The following is a 22680-nucleotide window of genomic DNA, read 5'->3' as shown; positions in this document are numbered from 1 at the left end:
AGTCAAATGGATCCTTGGACAAAAAGTCATGCCGTATCCAAATCAACTGAGACTTCTTAACATACTACCACTACCAATATTCATGCAACTAAATGACATTCTACTTTTGTCGAAATTGACAGAAGGCGATAGTTTTTTACCAATGCTGAAACAAAATTCAGATAAAGGGAAAACAAATGAATTATTCAAGCTCCCGAAAACCAGAACTGAAAAGGCTAGAAATGATTTCTTTTTCCGTACATGCAGACTAGCAAATCGGATAGAAAAATACATTGAATTTGATACGAAAAAAGGCCTTAAAAATTGAGTTTTAAATTTCATGCGGAAGTTTGTAAACAAGCGATTCGTCGAAAATAACATCTGTAGCTGGCATCTATGCTGTGACTGTCAGATCTGCAGAAATAATAGGACAATTTTCTATGACGACGACTGGAACGAAAATCCCCTCAGTGAAAACTTTAAATCCCCAACAACAACAACAAAAGGACCAAATCGCTCAAGCATATGCAAGAAACCCTTACTCCAATTGCTTATTATATCAGGCAATAATCATTTCAAACTATGCTGAACAGGTTATTTACACAAATGAATACGGAGAAACACCACAACAAATTTTCAGTTCTTAGTAGGTAAACCGGATTCAAGTCTTGTCTGCAAAATACTATTAGCTGAGAACGAAATTTTTGTTTGTGGCTTTTACAATCCCCCAAGAACTAGGCCGTACCGTTACGAGGTTAACGATTTCCAAACAAAAACTCCTTAAAATCATTCCTAAATCAAAAACGACCATTTTATGTGGGGATATAAACTGTCCTGATGTTAACTGGAAAACTCTAGCAAGTACAAATGAAGAAGAAAACGAAGTCATTCAATTGTTTGAGGAATCCCTATACAGAAAAATCATAGACTTCCCCACCTGTGGGCAGAACACTCTAGATGTAGCATTTTACAAAAATTGTAATTTGGTGGCACATCTCGACGAGAAATTTTCCTCAATTTACGACTGCTCGGATCATAAATCAATCCAGTTAACATTAGAATGTCCACGCCAAGACGCCAAGGAAACTCTTGGAAATTTTAGAAGTTTCGCAAACGCTGAATACGAAAGCATAAATAACATTTTAAGTACTGAACCCTTCAAACCAGTTTGCTTCACTAACATAAACAACATGTGCAAATAATTTCACCAGTACATGGATCAAATATTCGAGGTCCACGTCCCCAAAAGAACTAGACACCGACAAAATCTACCTCCCTGGATATCAAGTTTCATTTCTTACAACATGAAGAGACTACAAACCCAATTTAAATGTACTTTTCAAGCAGATAAAACTACTGAGAAAAATCCTAAACTCCTGGAAAATTGAAGCTGTGACACCAATCTACAAAAAAGATGACAGACGGAAAGTAGAAAATTACCGACCACTCTCTTTTAGACCTTGACAGTAAAGTTTTTGAGAAATGCATTTGTTCAGCTTTATACGCTCACTTCGCAAAATTCCTAACAGAACACCAACATGGATTTGTTAAAAAACGCTCAGTTAATACAAATATGCTATCTTTTTTGAAATCAATTCACGACGCACTCGATAACGAATCAAGCACCGAAATTGTAGCATTCTACTCAGATTTCTCCAACGCTTTCGACAAAGTGCCGCATTTTGAGCTTGTACAAAAGATTGCAAAGTTGGAGTGGGAGGTTGCCTATTAGAAATTATCATTGACTATTTAGACAATAGGAAACAATTCGTTCGGGTAGACATCACAAGATCGGAAACTTTAGATGCAGCAAGTGGGGTACCCCAAGGTTCTCTTCTCGGACCACTCCTGTTTTGCATATTCATCAATGACCTACCCAATGTGTTAGTTTTCTCTGACCCATTTATCTTCGCGGATGACCTAAAAATTCTTGCAGTGAAGAAAACGTTTTGGCAACTTCAAAACAATCTCAATGGTATTGAACAGTGGGTAAACGAAAAAAAAAATGAAATAAACCATGGACAAATGTGCAAAGCTGAGCATAAGAGGTCAAACACAAAAGTACGAGCTTATGGGCACTAAACTAGAGTCATCCAAAACCATCAAAGATCTCGGCATCTATGTTTTCCATGACCTGACGTGGAAGACACACATCGAAGAACGACTGAAAAAAGCGAACAACGTACTCTACCTACTTCGACAAAACATAGCTCTTCAAGTAAGACAAGAGATCAAGCTCGGACTCTACAAGTCACTAATTTGGCCAGTACTCTTATATGGCTCTACATGCACAAATCCGAACCGAGGTGAGCTACAACAGCTTGAAAGATTTCAAAAGAAAGTAGTCAAATGGATCCTTGGACAAAAAGTCATGCCGTATCCAAATCAACTGAGACTTCTTAACATACTACCACTACCAATATTCATGCAACTAAATGACATTCTACTTTTGTCGAAATTGACAGAAGGCGATAGTTTTTTACCAATGCTGAAACAAAATTCAGATAAAGGGAAAACAAATGAATTATTCAAGCTCCCGAAAACCAGAACTGAAAAGGCTAGAAATGATTTCTTTTTCCGTACATGCAGACTAGCAAATCGGATAGAAAAATACATTGAATTTGATACGAAAAAAGTATAGCAGCCGCCCGTGCGCAATATGTATTATCTTTTGTAGTTGAGCGTGGTACTATAGCAGCCGCCCGTGCGCAATATGTATTATCTTTTGTAGTTGAGCGTGGTACTTGTTTAAAATACAAGGATTGAAGTTTAATTAATAAGTAGATAAAAGCAGAAGAGAATTGTTTCAAATAAATGAAGATCTAATTGAGTGATTAACTCTGAAGGTAGGTTTATTATTCAATGAGTGAGTTTTATCCTCAGTTTTGCCCGTACCCAATATCGGTTCTATCACCGTGGTAAATTAACCGAGTAAATATTGATATGTCACAATTGTTAGTATTGCTCGAAGCCCGAGCTTTGTCTATTTCAATATGTCGACACCTATCAAGATTATGTCAGTCATTAATCAAGTAATAAATTAAAATTTAAACTAAATCTTTGACCTTGAAACCCAAGGTTTTTAGTACACCCCTTTTTTTTACATACATGTGACACTCACACTGCCCCCCTCTCAATAAGAATAGAGTGTGCCACTCACTCACATAAAATCAAACAAATTTTACAGCTCGCGATACATAAGCGTTTTAAAATACAAAAAGTTTGTACTTTTCATATAAAAAATTTAGGTATCATTTTTCGTCATTCATGAGTTTCTCTGCCTCGTCCAGCCCGAAATTGTTGTACGCTTCTCGTGCCCCATCGTTCATCAGTATTTGGTATGCTCGATTAATGGTCTTGAAAAACTCCTCATCTCCACCAGCATCAGGGTGAGTCAACAAGCTCATTTGGTGGTAGTGTTTTTTGATCTGATCTTTTGAAGCAGAACTTTTTACCAACAAAATCTCGTACAATGTTGCAGGCCGATTCAGTACATTTTTATTTCGAATCTCGAATAAACACTTCTCTGTGGCCTTCGTTTTGGCTCTCTCGTTTTTCAAAGAATGCTTTTGTCTATCAATTATAGTGTCTTTCCTTCGGCACTCACTCGCCAAGTACTGGTTATAGTTTTCCAACTGCTGAAGCTCTGACCTCAATTGGTCATTCTCTTTCTCCATTTTCTCCAGGGCTTCGCTCTTTTTTTCAGTATTGACTTTTAGATCGGCCAACTCCTGCTTAAGTAAGTCGATTGACTGCTCTTGTTCGGCATTTCTAGCTGCCGCCGCCTTTAGGTTATCTCTTAGCGCCCCACACTCGGCACTCAGTTTTCCCAATGCTTCTCTTGTTGCCTCATGGGCTTTGTCGCAATTTCTGTCTAGTTTTTGTCGAAGCTCGACAAGATCTTTTTGGAGTAAAGAGTTTGTATTCTTCAATTTCTCTAACTGCGCGCACTGGCTTTGCAGTTCCACTTCAGTCTGCAGAGCTCGGGACCGATTATTGGCGGGTGCCAGAAGTTCTAGTGTAGACACCTTCCGAGTCCGTGACAGACAAGATTCCACTCGGTACACTCCCGGGGAAATCTCCGAAATAACTTTCCACAACTCTGACATATAGTACACATATTCACCAATTTGTGGGGTCTCACTGCCTGCTATGTTTAATAAAAACCATTTTTGCTTCTAAAGTTTCTCAATATTTTCAGTCTTGATATCAAGAATTCTCCCTTATTTTTAATTGTCTTGACCTCAAGACAACTCTTTTTCTTTTTTTTTGGTCTTGAACTCAAGACAACTAATTTTAATTTTTTTTTGGTCTTGAACTCAAGACAAGTCATTTTCATTTTTTTCCCGTCCTGAACTCAAGACAAGTTATTTTCATTCTTTTTTTTGGGTCTTGAACTCAAGACAACCCATTTTCATTTTTTTTACACAACCGACTCTTTCAAGGACTCTTCCTCTTCAATCATTTTCTTTTGTTCTCGACGCTCATTAATTAATTTGAGTAGTTGATTATACATACGTGTTCCCGTTACAGGGTCGAGATTCCGCAACAGTTGTTGCGAGGAGGCTCCATTAATGACTAATCCTAAATAGATGAACAATTTTGGAAAATCTTTCACATTTTGGAATATGAGGTAGACTGTTAAGACTGACACAGCAATGTCCTTAGCTTTTAACCAAACGTATAAGCTTTCAATTTTTAAGTTATGAAAAATTGTTATTTCATTTGTTAGAAAAAATTGTTTTTGGAACTGAGCGTTCCAATGAATAAAATTTTCATGACTGTATTTTCCATCCGAATCTCGGAATGCTTCCCGACTGATAATTCCTTTACTATTATGGCGAATTGTTTGAGCAATTTGACTCTGTTTGACGTCTGATATGGAGAAAAGGCTGCGATGCAGGTTTTCATCACATACGTTTAAGTTATTATTCATCGACCACTGATATATCTTACGATTGAATTTCTTCAGCGTTTCTCCATATTGTTGAAAACTGCCGTCTTCTAATTTCACAACATTTGGGTACGGCGGGTTGCATGCAGCGATTGTATAATTATGATACAAAATTTTTGTAATAGGGTCCATATATCTAAAAGAAGAAAGATTCTGACCCTCTACTAACACAGGAACTTCTTCTGTGCAAAAAGGAAGTTTAGTTATTGTTGCTACCATCTTTGCACATTTATGAACAGATAACACAGATCCTGCTCCTTCGACGTGAGTTCCTTTCTCGAAGAGCGTTACCGATGGACTAACAATGTTTTTTGATATTTCAATCATAGTTTGAATTTTTAGTCGATGAATCTCGCATTGGAGTGTTCTAATTTTCACAAAAAAAATTTCTCTCTCCTTGAGAAGTTCGAAATTCAAGGTGTCAACAACGCTTGAAAGAAATATTTCCATGGTTATTTTAAGATTACCAGTTTTCAGTTCTGAACTTTCCTCGGAGTAAAAACACCTGGAACTCCGGTTGTTTTCACCTGCTGTCCACACAAACTATTTGCTTTTTCCTCTAAGATTTCTAATGCAAAATCTTCATATTTGTTTTTGTGTAATATTTTTCCTCTGATAAAAGTGGTCTTGTTGTTACCAAAAATTTTTACAGGGTCCTCCTTATTAAAGTGTTTGATCGTTTGACTTGTTTGCTCACCTCGATTTTCAAAAAAAATAGTTTACTAAATCGTCTTCAAAATATGTGGTTTTGATAAAAAAACAGTTTTCGAGAAACCTAGGGGATTCTTAAAGCTTAAGAGGTTTCTTTGTATCAGCTTTCCCCAAATTGTTCCGATGTAAAGTTTTGCATTGATCATCACATTTCCAATAAGTTTTACTCCTGTAGGTGAAACCCACTCTACAGGCTCAGCATACATAGCACCTTCACGATTATTTTTTTTTCATGAAGCTCTGGCTTTGCTCCTCGGCATACGTAGTTTCACTTGCTCGTTGTAAAATCTTTTCCGTTACTGAATTGTTGACTTTAAAGGTTTTATCTCCAAAACCTGGTAAAGCAAAATTTTTGTTTTGCCAAATGCTCCTACAGGTTCCTTCGTTTAATGGATATATGGATTTTAAGAGTCTTGAGTTTTTGGTAATAAAGACAACATCGTCATATACATTGCTCTTTTCAAGTGCAGACACAGTATATGCCGCTTCATACATGCAAAATCTTAATTTTATCTCGGGTTGAACCTCAGCATATATCAAACTACCTTCTTCTATTGTTTTCGATACTCGAATTTTGTTATCACAGTTTGTACTGTAATCCAAAGAATACAATTTTGTTGATACGATATTGTCAAAATCATAGCCGTATAATTTATTACAAAGTGAAGGAGAAGCAAAAACGGCTAGCAATGCCAGATACAAACATAGTGATATTCCATCACACGATGCTCCAGACGAACTCGTCTTTCTTTTCGATTCCATTATTTCTTTCTGGATTTTCCTGAAACAAAAACATCTTCAGTTTCCTGGCTGCTAAAGTACTCCTCATCTTGCTCAGTAAAGTAATTTTTTAATCTCTCAGGCACCGATTTTAATCGACTGCTAGACCTTGTAGCCATTTTTGGTGCCCTGGCATTACTATTAATCTTTTCTTCAGTACTTTTTGTTTTACTACTAGATTCCTGTTGCTTTTCTTCTGGTTTTGGAATTTTTGTTTCTGCTGATTTTTTTTTCAGTGTACTCGGTAGCTTTTGATGAAGTTGCACCTCCACCCTCGGGAACATTTTGTGCCTTCTCTTGCCCTTTAGAGGTTTCTTGCTCTGATTCTTTAGCTTCATTCTCAGGCGTTTCATTTGTAACATTTAGTGAATCGCTAGCATCCTCAGCTTCCGATTGATTTTCTGTAATTAGATTGTTTTCACTGTCTGTTGATGATTCTATTTCAATTATATCGCCATCGTCTGAGCTGTTCAAATTGCTATTCTTTAGCTCCTCACTGGTTGTTTTTCGTTTCGCCCGAGGCTCAGGCGTGAATGGTTTTTCTCGTGTTTTATATTTTTTCAGTCGGTCATAATGGACCTTGATAGCTTTCCTCGTCTTTTTATCTTCTACCTTGATATTCAAATTGTTTATAATTTCAACAATTATGTACGGTCCTCTATAGAAAGAAGGAAATTTTCTTTTTTCTCCTTTTTTAACCGTTGGGTTGAAAACTAACACTTCTTCGCCAATTTTATAGCACGGCTCATACTTACTGCGATCATAATACGACTTCTGGCGTTCTTGTTCGACATCCATATACTCTCGAATCAACTGGTGTGTTTCCTGTAGTTTCTGTTTCATCGTGAAAACATAGTCACTTGGTGTTGCATATATTGTGGTCTGTGGTGTGCTATATATGCAGTCTATAGGTAGCGACAGTGGAAAACCCAGTACCACAAACGCTGGGCTGTATCTTGTTACCCTATGAATTGATGATCGATAAGCCATCATCGCTAAAGGTAGAAAATTAGTTCACTCGTGTTGGTATTGTCCTATATATTTGGAGAGGCATTCTTCTATTGTTCGATTTGTTCGTTCAATCATCGCGTTCCCTTGTGGGTGGTAGGATGTGGTTGATGTCCTCTGAATTCCTAGTTCACTGCAAAGACTACGAAACAATTTAGACATGAAGTTTGACCCTTGGTCACTGTGTAGATTGACTGGACAGCCGAATCTTACTATCCAGTGTTCAACAAACGCTTTTGCCACAGTTTTTGCCTCTTGATTGGGTAACGCTACAGCTTCATACCACTTACTGAATTGATCACCCATAAGCAAAAAGTACTTGTTTCCCTGAGACTCGGGAAGTGGACCCATGATATCAAGAGATACTTGCCAAAATGGATGACTAGGTTTCCATTTTGAGAGTGAATGCCGATGTTTCTGCTTAGTGCCTTTCCTTTTTAGGCAAACGTCACAGCTTTCTATCCAGTTTCTTACGTCCCTTCTCATGCACGGCCAATAAAACCTTTCGCAAGCTCTTTTGTACGTTTTCTCTATACCAAAGTGTCCTGCGCTAGGCGAATCATGCAACAGCTCAAGAACGTTGGACACTCTACCCCAGGGTACCAGCATTTGGTAAACTGTTTCAAAGTTAGGTTCTGTTTGGTGTTTTTGATACAACATCCCTTCTATGAGAAAAAGATTTTTATACTGAACCCAGTATTTCCATAACTCCTTTGAAGCTCCGTTTCTCATTTGCCGTGGTTCGGGTCTTTTTTTTGTTTATGACCCATGAATATACTTCTTTGAGTAAATTGTCATTTTGCTGCGAATCTCCCAGTTCTACTCTCTGCAGTTTGTGTAACTGCCATTCTCGACTACTATAGTTGGTATCGTCTTGCTCTACGTCTCGCGCAATAGCGTTAACGAAAGCTGTTCGTTCCTCATCTTCTGTGTTTATGCGCGAAAGACAGTCAGCGTGTGGGATTTTCTTTCCTGCTCTATGCTTGATGTCAAAATTAAATTGCCCAAGTTTCTCTATCCATCTTGCGACCATACCGTCTGGTTCTTTAAAGCTATAGATCCACACGAGAGCCCTGTGGTCCGTTATAATTAAAAAATGCCAACCAAGTAAATAGTTTTTAAAATAATGGGTAAAATGAACTATTGCGAATAATTCCCGCTTTGTTGCTGATTAGTTTCGTTGACTTTTACTCAAAGTTTTGCTAGCATATGCGATAACTCTATCCTCAGTTCCTTGTTTTTGTGTAAGATTTGCTCCAATTCCTGTCAACGATGCATCGGTAGTTAATGTATATTGATCCCTATCGTTTGGATATCCTAAAACTCGGGCTTCTAAAAGCTTTTTCTTCAACTCTGCTACCGCACTTGTGCACTCTGTACTCCATTCAAATTTATTTGATTTATTTAGTAACCTGTAAAGAGGTTCTGCGTTTTTCCGAAACCCAGAATGAATTTTCGATAATAGCCCACAAGGCCCAGAAAAGCCCTGACGTCTTTTAGGGATGATGGTTCTTTCATTTTTTCTACCGCTCTTACTTTCTCTGGGTCGACCTCGACACCACTCTCAGATATAATATGTCCTAAAAAGCTGACGCGCTTTTGAAAGAAATTGCATTTTGATCTTTAATCTTTAATCCAATCTCCGATAAACGTTAAAAACCAGCTCTAACCGTTTAAGATCTTCTTCAAAATTTCTTCCGAAGACGATAACGTCGTCTAGATAATCTAAAGCTACTTCGTAAGAGAGACAAGCAAAAATTAATTCCATTAGGTTTTGAAAAGCTCCTGGTGCAGAAGCTAGTCCCATAGGGAGCCTCTTCCACTTATATAGGCCCAAAGGTGTAATAAAAGCTGTTACATTTTGACTCTCTTCTTCCAGCGCCATTTGAAAGTATCTCGACAGAAGATCAATGTTTGAGAAGTACATGTTTCCCTCCAGTGAATCAATAACCTCATTAATTCGCGGTAAAGGCCAGCATGTTTTCTCTATTTGTTTGTTTAGACCACGGTAGTCTACAACTAAACGGTAGGTTCCGTCTTTTTTTGGTACCAGTAATGATGGTGCTGCCCAATCAGAGTGTGTTGGTTCGACTAACTCATCTCGTTCCAAGTCTTCGACAATTTTCTTCATGGCTTTTCTTTTCTCAAAGCTCATGCTGCCGTATGTACGTCTGAATGGCACAGCATCATTTTTTAAATTTATTTTATGATAAATTCGGTCGCAAAATACCATATCATTTGAGTTTCACGAAAATATCATTTCATATTTTGTGCAAAGTGACCTAAGTTTTGACATTCCCTCACAAGACAAGCTCATTGAACTTGAGTTCACGTGTTTGTCGAAATCAAATTCGTTCCTATGCTTATTATTATTGTCGGGGTTATTTTGTTGTACTCTTGAAGTTTTACAACTTCATACCACTTACTGAATTGATCACCGATAAGCAAAATGTACTTGTTTCGCTGAGACTCGGGAAGTGGACCCATGAAATCAAGAGATACTTGCCAAAATGGATGACTAGGTTTCCATTTTGAGAGTGAATGCCGATGTTTCTGCTTAGTGCCTTTCCTTTTTAGGCAAACGTCACAGCTTTCTATCCAGTTTCTTACGTCCCTTCTCATGCACGGCCAATAAAACCTTTCGCAAGCTCTTTTGTACGTTTTCTCTATACCAAAGTGTCCTGCGCTAGGCGAATCATGCAACAGCTCAAGAACGTTGGACACTCTACCCCAGGGTACCAGCATTTGGTAAACTGTTTCAAAGTTAGGTTCTGTTTGGTGTTTTTGATACAAAATCCCTTCTATGAGAAAAAGATTTTTATACTGAACCCAGTATTTCAATAACTCCTTTGAAGCTCCGTTTCTCATTTGCCGTGGTTCGGGTCTTTTTTTGTTTATGACCCATGAATATACTTCTTTGAGTATATTATCATTTTGCTGCGAATCTCGCAGTTTTACTCTCTGCAGTTTGTGTAACTGCCAACCTCGACTACTATAGTCGGTATCGTCTTGCTCTACGTCTAGCGCAATAGCGTTAACGAAAGCTGTTTGTTCCTTCATCTTCTGTGTTTATCCGCGAAAGACAGTCCGGGTGTGGGATTTTCTTTCCTGCTCAATGCTTGATGTCAAAATTACATTGCCCAAGTTTCTCTATCCATCTTGCAACCATACCGTCTGGTTCTTTAAAGCTATAGATCCACACGAGAGCCCTGTGGTCCGTTATAATTAAAAAATGCCGACCAAGTAAATAGTTTTTAAAATAATGGGTAAAATGAACTATTGCGAATAATTCCCGCTTAGTTGCTGATTAGTTTCGTTGACTTTTACTCAAAGTTTTGCTATTATATGCGATAACTCTATCCTCAGTTCCTTGTTTTTGTGTAAGATTTGCTCCAATTCCTGTCAACGATGCATCGGTAGTTAATGTATATTGATCCCTATCGTTTGGATATCCTAAAACTGGGGCTTCTAAAAGCTTTTTCTTCAACTCTGCTACCGCACTTGTGCACTCTGTACTCCATTCAAATTTATTTGATTTATTTAGTAACCTGTAAAGAGGTTCTGCGTTTTTCCGAAACCCAGAATGAATTTTCGATAATAGCCCACAAGGCCCAGAAAAGCCCTGACGTCTTTTAGGGATGATGGTTCTTTCATTTTTTCTACCGCTCTTACTTTCTCTGGGTCGACCTCGACACCACTCTCAGATATAATATGTCCTAAAAAGCTGACGCGCTTTTGGAAGAAATTGCATTTTGATCTTTAATCTTTAATCCAATCTCCGATAAACGTTAAAAACCAGCTCTAACCGTTTAAGATGTTCTTCAAAATTTCTTCCGAAGACGATAACGTCGTCTAGATAAACTAAAGCTACTTCGTAAGAGAGACCAGCAAAAATTAATTCCATTAGGTTTTGAAAAGCTCGTGGTGCAGAAGCTAGTCCCATAGGGAGCCTCTTCCACTTATATAGGCCCAAAGGTGTAATAAAAGCTGTTACATTTTGACTCTCATCTTCCAGCGCCATTTGAAAGTATCCCGACAGAAGATCAATGTTTGAGAAGTACATGTTTCCCTCCAGTGAATCAATAACCTCATTATTTTGCGGTAAAGGCCAGCATGTTTTCTCTATTTGTTCGTTTAGACCACGATAGTCTACAACTAAACGGCAGGCTCCGTCTTTTTTGGTACCAGTAATGATGATGCTGCCCAATCAGAGTGTGTTGGTTCGACTAAGTCATCTCGTTCCAAGTCTTCGACAATTTTCTTCATGGCTTTTCTTTTCTCAAAGCTCATGCTGCCGTATGTACGTCTAAATGGCACAGCATCATTTTTTAATTTTATTTTATGATAAATTCGGTCGCAAGATCCCATATCATTTGAGTTTCGCGAAAATATCATTTCATATTTTGTGCAAAGTGACCTCAGTTTTGACATTTCCTCAAAAGACAAGCTCATTGAACTTGAGTTCACGTGTTTGTCGAAATCAAATTCGTCCCTATGCTTTTTATTATTGTCGGGGTTATTTTGTTGTACTCTTGAAATTTTTTCAATGTTTTCCGCATATGCGATTCTCGCATTTTTGTAAACTTTCTTTGATTCTAATGTAGGGTTCAGAGCTCGAACCCATACGACATCATCAACCATGTCATTCAGCGATCTCGCTATTAATAAGTGTGATTTGTCTTCAAACCCTTTCATAGGTTCGACTATAATTTCTGTTTGCTGTGTTATGTTACCTTCTTCATCGATAATTATGCATTTAATGAAACCCTCGCAGCGACGAGGTAATTCTTGATCCTTCGCAGCAATTAAAAACAGATTCCTATTACTTCGTTGGGATGGGGCCAATTGTAATGTTTTCCCAATCGCCCCGCAAAAAAGTTCGTTCTTTCTGAGATTTAAAATACAGTCAAAATTGTACAAGAATTCCATGCCTAATAAACAAGGCGTTATCTCAATTCTGGTCACTAGAAATTTGACTGTTATTTCACATGTAAATTTCTGAAGTTGAACTTGAATATCTGTTGACCCCATTATAGGCATTTTCCCGTTATTGGCAGCTATTATAATTTTGTTGCACATTCTGATCTGGCTCGGTTCCCCCAATTGCTTGTAGAGTGTGTCGCTTATAATATTAACACTACTTCCACTATCAATTAAGGCCATTATCAATTTGTCTTTTATCATTATTTTTGCGAACAACGCCTCCACTGGGCTGTTTCCGCCACGCAAGGTTTTTACGTAGCCGGCTGAAAATGAAGCCCTGGCATTTCCAGCTAATTCTCGTTTAAATACGGACAATTTCGTTTGAAGTGATTTAGGATCCCGCATTCGAAACAATTTTTGCATTCCCTAGATGCATGGTTTCGCTGACCGCAACGGAGACATTTTTCTTTCTCGAAACTCACCGCTGCCTTCGACTGCTCGGCACGACTCTCGTGCGATCGATCTCGGCTTCTGTTCTCACCTCCCGGTGTTAGCGAACGCGCTCTACGTTCGTAATTGTTTCGTCTATGCTCAGCGCTGCTTCTAGTATAGCTATTAGTTTTTCTATTTCTATCTTCGTTCTCTCTTGAACTTCGCTGACTACCGCGCAGAAACTCTTTTGGCCGCGCTCCTTGCGATGAAAACTTTTGATTCTCTCGCCTATTAGGTTGATTAGTCTGCAGTGTTTGCACTAAATCGTTAATCGAATTAACCAGTTGTGTGTTTTTATTCGACTGGATGGCAGAAACCCGCGCCTCATTATCCTCCTCCTCAATTCTCGTGACTGCTTCAATGTGTAGTGCTCTTTCTAAAGCTTTGTCTAAAGTCATATCCGCGTCACCCAAGTTCTTTCTCAGGTCGAGTCGCACCTGACTATTTTCTATGCCTTCGAGGAATCCTCTCAAAATGAGATGTTCTCTTATCTTATTAGACTCTTGAGGGTATGCTTTCAAGGCTAAAGTTTGCAAATCACCGAGAAAATCTGTTAATTTTTCACCAGGCTGCTGGACCCTCCTAGCTAGCCTCCCCCGGAACACTACTGGTTTCTCATTATAATATTGTCTCAAAGCCTTTACGGTCTCGTCATAATCTTTTCTAGTGTCCTCCGAAAGTGTACCATAGAAATCAATAGCCGACTTTTGTAACCTTAACGCGAAATAATGCGGCCGTTCATCAATTTGGTCCTCGGCGCCGTTTACTGTTTCTTTTCTTTGCCACTTTTGAAGTTGTGACAAGAGCTCAAAGTGTGTAATGTAACTTTCAAAATCATTTGATCCAGTAAACGGTTCCGGTAACAGCGTTTTTGAGGAGTGCCGCGCCATCCTTATTTTATTTAAAAGCTGTTGTTATTCAAAATATTTCACTAATTCTGTTCGAAACTCGAACTATTTTTCCGACACTCTAGTTATCAGCTTTTAAATATGATTGAAACTCTAATTCCCTCGTCAATAAATGCAAAAAAACTCGAGGTTTAACGCTTGAGTTTAAGTCAAATTAAGTCAAATTAAAATACTGATGTTTCTGAACGCTATTTTATTATCAAAATACATGTACGCCCTGATTTATGCTATTCGAATTTTTAGGGAGTACTCACTTTATAGTTCCAAGATGGCAGTTGTTGTTGTCGAATCTCGACAGCAGTCCACAATTCCTCTTCTGGGTCGTGATGTTAAGACGTCGAACTCGAGTTTAAAAAATGGTTTTCAAACAAAAAATAGATTTCTCTTGGAAATTTGTACAACGATCAATGTTATTGGGTGGTGGTTTTCTATTTACTTTTAATCTCTGTCGCCACTATAGCAGCCGCCCGTGCGCAATATGTATTATCTTTTGTAGTTGGGCGTGGTACTTGTTTAAAATACAAGGATTGAAGTTTAATTAATAAGTAGATAAAAGCAGAAGAGAATTGTTTCAAATAAATGAAGATCTAATTGAGTGATTAACTCTGAAGGTAGGTTTATTATTCAATGAGTGAGTTTTATCCTCAGTTTTGCCCGTACCCAATATCGGTTCTATCACCGTGGTAAATTAACCAAGTAAATACTGATATGTCACAATTGTTAGTATTGCTCGAAGCCCGAGCTTTGTCTATTTCAATATGTCGACACCTATCAAGATTATGTCAGTCATTAATCAAGTAATAAATTAAAATTTAAACTAAATCTTTGACCTTGAAACCCAAGGTTTTTAGTACACCCCTTTTCTTACATACGTGTGACACTCACAAAAGGCCTTAAAAATCGAGTTTTAAATTTCATGTGGAAGTTTGTAAACGAGCGATTCGACGAAAATAACATCTGTAGCTGGCATCTATGCTGTGACTGTCAGATCTGCAGAAGTAATAGGACAATTTTCTAAGACGACGACTGGGACGAAAATCCCCTCAGTGAAAACTGTAAATCCCCAACAACAGCAACAAAAGGACCAAATCGCTCAAGCATATGCAAGAAACCCTTACTCCAATTGCTTATTATATCAGGCAATAATCATTTCAAACTATGCTGAACAGGTTATTTACACAAATGAATACGGAGAGACACCACAACAAATTTTCAGTTCTTAGTAGGTAAAAAGGCACAACAAAATTGAACAAAATATTCACACATGCTAGTCTATGTAATTGAAACTATCAAGTAATAATAAATAAGAGAAAATGACACATTTAAATAGCCTCCGGAGTGCAATTGGCGACTCTTTATTGAGATTATCACAACAATGAGGCTAGTTTGTTAAATTGCAGGTCTCGTGGTCTTGGAAGTGAAGAATAAATAGTTGGTTAATCGAGCAGAAAATTGTAATATCAATTTTCGGATGTAGTGGATTTTCCGTCCTCATAGGCGTAATGAACATCAAAAGTAATAAACTGATGGTGTGAACGGCAAATTTTTTTGGTTGAATTTTTCTCCCATCACTCACCCCCATTGCACCCGTGCACGCTTAAAGTCCGTAAACCCCATACTCAACCAACTCTACACGCGTTGACAAAACTGAACGCACAAATCGTAACTTTTGATGTTAAATCTGATTTTGAAATCAATTTGGGCCTCATGATTCGGCCGTTTCGTCTGTTTTTGTATCACTGGACAAAAAGTAATCAGAATTTTACTGGATCCAAATTAAGAAAACCGTGCAAGTCTGCTTCCCGAGAAAATCTAGATAGGATTTGGCTAGTTTCCCGTAAACAGCAGAAAATTGAATTCCACGTAGAATCTGTTTAATATGGTCATGCCTCCAATAATTAAGGCAAGATTTTCGTTGTGAATTTGACAATTTAAGGAGCAAGTTTACAGAGCTCATCTGGTACTAATTTTATGGTTTCTCACGGAGAAGCGCCAAACTTTTATCTGGACTTTCAATATACATTCTTAAACAATTTGTACGTTTTGGATACCTTAGTTTTGGATCATTTTGGATACGCAGTAAAAGCTCCAAAGTGCCAATTGATGGTAAAACAGCACGCAAACTACAGAGTTTATGAAAATTTCAGAAGAACTAGTGTCAATATTTGATGGCTGCCGTATTTTGTGAACAACCCTTGGTAGTGAAGGTTCGGGTTAATCCTTCCTAGCAACTACGTCGCAACAGTTTATCTAATCGGAAACTTGAAAAAATTGCTATAACATCTTTTGCACACCAGTTGTATTTGCTACCGACCCCAGAAGGTGGATTCAACATCATGGAGCCAACAGAATACTACACTGATCACGCTGTGTCCCTCGCTGCTGTCGAGCCTCTTGGAAATGAAAATCACCCGCAAATTCGCCTGATACGGGGAGGAATATGCCAGACAAACTGAAAGCTCTACTTAAGAGGATGGAAGCTCACTAAGAAGGGTATTCTCTGCACGTTACCTGACGAAAAACGTCACGTTACTGGTTGACATCAGCAAAAGGAGCCCCGAACTTGCTCACTGCCTTGCCACTAAAATGGTGCTGTTTTACGTTGACAAAATTGGAATTCTGCGGTGGTTTGTTCGTTCGCTACAAGTTTGAAGCAAAAATACACCTGTCGACTTCCCTTTTTGGCAAAAACTCACCCTATCCCTTTCCACAGGGAAAAAACACACTTACACTAAGGCTTTCCACTGAGAAAAAACTCACACTAAGGCTTTCCACTGAGCAAACGCTCGAGTATACCCAAATGCGTCACAATGAAAGTCGGACACATTCGCGAAAATACTGCATGACACATGCTAAGACGTCGAAGGCGAAAGCTTTTGCAACAAATCTACTAGCACTAATGAAAATGCTCGACTTCACATCAAAACAATCGACCTTTGGGAGTGCAGTTTAAGCAGAGCTTTCTTCAACGTGAGAATTCATGCCTAAAAGTAGTCAAGATAGCATACAAATATCACGTGACATTTAAAAATTTGAATTACCAACAACAATGTTGGGAAATTGAAAGTTTTGTTCTGCTTGTCTTCTGCATGGAAGGGAAGGTGACCTCTGCAGCACTGTGAGGCAACTAGCAAATGAAAGCACTGAAATAAAAGATGACACATGCTCGGACGCAATGACATACATTAGGATGAAGCAAGTTTCGCACTTCTACGCCGATCAATTATCTGGCTCAGAGGCTGCAGTGGTACTAAACGTGTCACATATTGATAATACTTAGTGTTGTTGTGCGGGAGGGGAGGCTAGACACCTAATTAGTAAAGTAATATTCTAGAGCCTAGCAAATTGCTGTAAGTTTAAAATAGATTGCGTTTTTGCAGTAAATTTAAAGACTGATGTGGTGTTTCATAGTGGAGTTTCACTTTTCCGTCCATTGAGTGGATCATACCTCCTTTTCCTTTTTTTGTTGCACTTTAAAAAAAAACAATACTCAGCGTGATCTGGGGTTTTTTTATTAAAGTGGAAAACATCTGTTAAATTAAAACGCTGCGTTAACTATCACTTTTCGAACGATTATTTACCGATTCTTCTAATTTTCCGATTATTTTTTAAGAGTTTGATACGTTATTTTGAATTTATATCGAATTAATAATAAATAGCCGTTGTTCAGTTTTTCTTAGAAAAATCGTGGTTAAATTTTTTGTGTAGTTGACAAATTCAATGGCTTCTTTTTTGCTGCAAGCATATAGATTGTTTTCTTGAATATACGCTGAATGTCTTGTTTAAAAACAGCACGGTCTAAATTTAATGTAAAAGACTGTTGCAATACTATAAAACTGTTTGATGATTCTCAAGTTTTATAGCATTATAGAAAGTGTTCTGTCTTTATAGTGAGAAATGCTCTCTTTCAATCAAAAAATGTTGGCTATCAGTACATTTTTTGTAACAAACACAGGAGAAATGTAGCGAATAGTGTGGTCGATGGCAGCAGACAAATCAGAAGTGAAGGCAAAAGTGCCTGAAGCCGTTAAAGTGGTTGTGAGAAATTTGCCTCCACCGCTTGAGTCTGATCATCACGGATCTGGGTCTATTACTGATGAGCTCCCAGAATATTTTGCTGATTGGAAAGAAAGAATAGAGTCCTTCTACTTCTTGGGAAATGTTGATTGGTAGGTTAATGATCTGCTGTCATAAAAAGTACCCATTTTCTGGATCCAAGCTTTTCAGTATGGAGCAGTCGAAGTCCAGACGTATTTACTTGGCTATGCGAAGTGCGGATGAAGCTTTGGAAGTTCATCGGCATTTTGACGGACTATTTGTTGATGACCGACATCTAGTGGTGGAACTTGCACCTTATCCAAAGCTTCCGAAGTCGAATCGATCGAAACAAGATAGCAAACAGTCAACTATCGATGATGGTAATATTTAATTTAGAAATTACTTCAAATTGTTTCGAAGTGCTCTCAGACGAAGTGTGCATACCAATAGCGTTTTAACCCCATTAATAGAAATCGAGAACTCACATTGAGTGAGATGTTTTTGACTAAGTTGAAAATCTTGGGCACAATTGGAAAAGATCCCAATTTTATTAACAGTGTTTAGTTAATTTGAAAAAGATTAGAGATGATATTATAAGCCGTTTTTATAATCCGATATTTTAACCCGCAAGTTGGACGGGTTTTGCTCGCTCTCTTTGTAAATTGTGAAAATTGAGGTGGAGGTATTGGCTTGTTTTCTTTCAATCTTTTTGAAAGGTCCTGAATTTTGAAGGACAAAGTTCGCTTTATCTCTATGGTTTTTTTAAAAAAATGTATTAGGTCCTTGACTTGAAAGACAGCCTAACTTTCTGTATTCATTACCTGGGTTATTTTATCAGATAACTGGGCTGATAGCGTTGTGTCCGAACTTGTTTTTTTCTTTTTGAAAGGTTCTAGCCTTCCTTAAAGAGATTGTTTGATGATCATGCAGTCAACGTTGTTTTGGATTTGAAGTGTTGCTTGAACTTTTTTCTTCTTCACCGTTCTATATATTGCTTTAGTTTTATCTATAGAACCTGTTTAAGTATCAGAAGCAAATTTCAGACTTACTAAATTTGAGTTTTTTTTATTTAAAGCATTCAGTTTTGCTTGTGATAATAATTCAGTTAACGTACTATTATCGGTTACAATAGCCGTTTTGATTTCAACATGAGAAAGATTCTTAAAAACACCTGAAGAGTGCCATCTCTTAAATAATATATAATCTCCTATGACTGCTCTTCGTACACCCTTGATTTTGATTAAGCATGTTTTTTATTGGAACTGTTATAAATAACCTGTTTTCAGCTCTATCTACTGCAAAAACTGCGATTAATCTGGACAAATGGCGCAAATATTTAAGTTTATACAAAACATGAGTGAAACCTAATTTTTTACCAATAGTTGGAAAGTTGTGTTCTACTTGTCTCGTCAAAATATGCATGCTGTGATCTCTAACAACAGGCTTCCCTTCTTTAACGTCAAAATTTTTTAATATTTGCTTTCTGCTTCAATAATTTTTTAAATCTAAGGTAAGAAATGACCAGCTTCAATTGATTTTCTTCCTTTTCTCTTATCAAAATATAACATGCTTTTGAATTTACGCGTCAATTTTATTCCCTTTTCGCAATAGTTTTTGAAAATAATTTCTGACAACGTTTCTATGATAATGCATCAATATATAATCCAGGCTTGAAGTTTTAATTTCAATGCAAACATCGTCCGAGAGCAGTTCTGTCTACGTCAGTTGACTGAATTTTAATATCTAGTTTTAGTGATGGTATCTTTTGTTTAAACTATTTTACTTTTAGGCGAAGGCTATACCGTAAGATATCATTTAATTCCGCTGATTGAGCGTTCCCCCAGTTCGTTTCGACTATCATTCGCTGTTTGTTTTTAGATACTGATTTTCAAGCTTTCGCCGAGTCGTACGAAAGTGAGACTCCTGCGAAACCGAAGGAAGCAAATGCTCAAGCTAACCAGGAGAATTTATTAAAAGAATTGGAAAAAAGAAATAAAGAAAAACTTACAGAGGAGGCCAAACTGACGCCTCTGCTGCAGTCAATTGTAGATCTCAGAAGTGTAAGTTACTTGTTCAGCAACATGTTTGATTACATCATTCCAAACAAAATGAATAATTCGTTAATGTGAAAAACGGTGAGTAAATCTATGCTATTTTTCTCAGATACAAATTCAGTGGTTTTTTGGAGACTACTAAGTAATTGTATCTTCAGTTTTGCACTAAATGCAAAAGTTGGTACTTCTTTTAACAGAAAAAGGAGGATCTCATAAAGCAAAGAGAAGCGGAGAAAAAACGGAAAGATGCGGAAGCAGCTGCTGCGAGGAAAAAACGCGATGAAGAACGCAGGAAGATGTTGGACCAAAAGGAGAAAATGCTAAAGGAGCAACGGGAAAAAGATGTAAGTACATTTATTTTCTTTTAACCGTTGACGTTCTAGATTTGCTTGCATTTCATGGCCAATATCCAAAAAGGTAAATATAAGTAAAATTGGCGTTTTTTGGAAACGAGAGCGGCAATACTTCTTAACGGATTTCCAGCATTTCCCAAAATTTATTACTTCTACAAAGAGTTCCAGGACACATTTACAGCTATGCAACAAAAAATACCAGACATCGAGTTCATCAAGTATTCCGGATTGGATATAACAAAAAAGCTTTCGAATTGTCTGCTCGTTTATGATGACTCATGCGAGGAAATTTTCAACGACAAAGAGTTTGTGAAAATAGCTACGTCAGGAAGACACAGAAAACTTCATGTGATCTACGTCAAACATAACGTATTCCAACAGAGTAAATGGTCTAGGACGATTGACCTAAACACCACTCATATAGTTTTATTCAAATCATTACGTGACATTCAACAAATAGAATACATCGGAAAACAGTTAAACTGTCTCCAATTACTCAAGGACACATACAAATTAGCAACAACTCAGCCCTATGGACATTTAATCATTGACCTGGATCCGAAAACAAGTCAAGGCTTACGATTTTTTTCAACTCATTGGTCCCGAACCATCAATATTCTATATTCCTTCGGAGGAAGCTGTTATTACACCAAATACGAATGAAAAAGAGACATTGCTTATGCTGAAGCGTTGGTGCGTTAACAGCAACCCCAAATCGAAGTACAAGAGAAATTTTCTAGCTCAAGAGATTGAATTCATTTGGTTCCTAAGCGATTGTGTAATGAACGTGCTCTCTGGTGTTGTCCCAATCAACCAAAAAGAACTACGACAATTCGAATCCCAACTGCGGCAACTTTCCGAAAATTTTTTTGACGCACTACAGAGAAGTAAGCTTTTCCAAACAACGAGAGGGCATTCTCTAATTCGACTGATTGCCAGGCCTTGTTTAGAGTTTCTACAGAAAAATGCCAACTGAGGAATTGATGCTCATTCCTCGCAACATGTTTACAACTGAACAACCGCAAGTTTCGGAAATATTAAACAATCCATTCACAAAGAACAAGTCAAAACAACTATCGCTTCTACAGAGAACTTTAAAACAAGAGCCACCAGAAGCGGTCAAACAGCAGAACACAGAGCAACAGACCAATGACGTCACGGTTTCCGATGAAGAAAAGCAACAAAGTATCCCAGACGACACTAAACGGAAAGAGTTTGGTGAAATCAGGAAGGAACACCGACATTCCAGCCTCAACTTTCCTCTACGCATTACAGCAAACATCATCAAAACTTTTGCCTGACCATTATCAAGTATTGAATTATTTGAACCTTGCACCACATCTCACTTGTAATACTTACGCAAAGAGGTTCATTAAAATTCCAAGAGCGCAAAAACTACGTCAGTTTCCAGATGGAGCAGCCAGTGAACAGAAACTTGCTGTCGAGAGAGCAGAAAAAACAGACTGATAGCTTTGATGAGGAAGGCTTTGCAGACGCAGAAGAAGAAATTAAAACACCGACAGGCTGGAAAACTCCATTCAGCGGAAATCCAAAAACTGAATAACGTTTACACGAAAGGAAAAGCAGCAATTGGAAGTGTTGCCAGCATAAAAGAGGAAAGCGGCTTATCCCACAAGGAAATTGAGCAATGCTTCAATCGAAGAACTCGTACACTAAATATCGTCAATTCCAGAAAAGTTTCCCACGATTGAAGGTAGTTGCTTACAGAATAAACGAAATCTGGTCCATGGATGTAGCCTATATGGACAAAATAGCTAAGCACAACAATGGGTTCAAATACCTATTGGTTGCAGTTGACGTTTTATCACGCTATTTACGTGTTCAACCTCTCAAAACGATGTATTCAAAAGATTGCGTTGAAGCCTTCAAACAAATGATAAAGACGAAACAACCAGAGAAAGTGTGGACGGACAAAGGCACCGAATTCAGGGGCGAGTTCAAAACATTCTGTGAAAACAAAAAGATTCATTAGTATACAACCGAAAATGAAACCAAATCTGCGTTTGAGGAAAGAAATATTCGATCACTTAAAAACATTATATACAGATATTTGGAAGAAAAATGGACTTGCAACTATATAAAGAAGCTTCCCAATATTGTAAATATTACTAACAGTCGTGTTAACCGCGTTACAAAGTTAGCACCAAATAAAGATTTCAAAAAATATGAACCATTTTTAATTTTGATTGCTTTGGACAACAATAAATATAAACCACGATTCGAAGAGGGGGACCTGGTACGAATAGCGAAACCAGACGATACATTCAGAAAAGGTTATACTCAGGATTATACAGACGAAGTTTTCACAGTACTACGATTGGCTACAACAAGTCCACCTACATACAATCGGATTGACGCGAACAACGTTAAAATCCTAGGGAATTTTTACGAACCGGAGTTAGTACAAGTTGATGTGTTAAACACTGAAGAGGAGCAATGATTTCTAACAGCGATGAGTT

The 22680-nt window shown here is 37.7% G+C and overlaps 1 protein-coding gene across 3 annotated transcripts in view; it reads left to right on the top strand.

Moving 5' to 3' along the window:
• The window catches only part of LOC142347846 (uncharacterized), a 176361-nt gene that overhangs the window by 116974 nt on the left and 36707 nt on the right, over positions 1-22680 (top strand). The window contains exons 2-5 of one of the 3 annotated variants that reach the window (XM_075398978.1): positions 17650-17924; positions 17983-18173; positions 19672-19853; positions 20045-20191. In XM_075398978.1, the coding sequence (XP_075255093.1) occupies positions 17737-17924; positions 17983-18173; positions 19672-19853; positions 20045-20191 (708 nt within the window). In that variant the 5' untranslated portion in view covers positions 17650-17736. Of the gene's footprint in view, positions 1-17599; positions 17925-17982; positions 18174-19671; positions 19854-20044; positions 20192-22680 lie in introns of those variants that run through there. The other 2 variants (XM_075398977.1, XM_075398979.1) reach the window with 2 other exon arrangements.

Source organism: Convolutriloba macropyga, chromosome 10 (genome assembly GCF_964194025.1).
Source record: "Convolutriloba macropyga chromosome 10, txConMacr16.3, whole genome shotgun sequence".
In the NCBI taxonomy this organism is placed as follows: domain Eukaryota; kingdom Metazoa; phylum Xenacoelomorpha; order Acoela; family Convolutidae; genus Convolutriloba; species Convolutriloba macropyga.
Note: the sequence above shows the minus strand (reverse complement) of the source record. Positions and strands in the feature narration are given on the sequence as shown.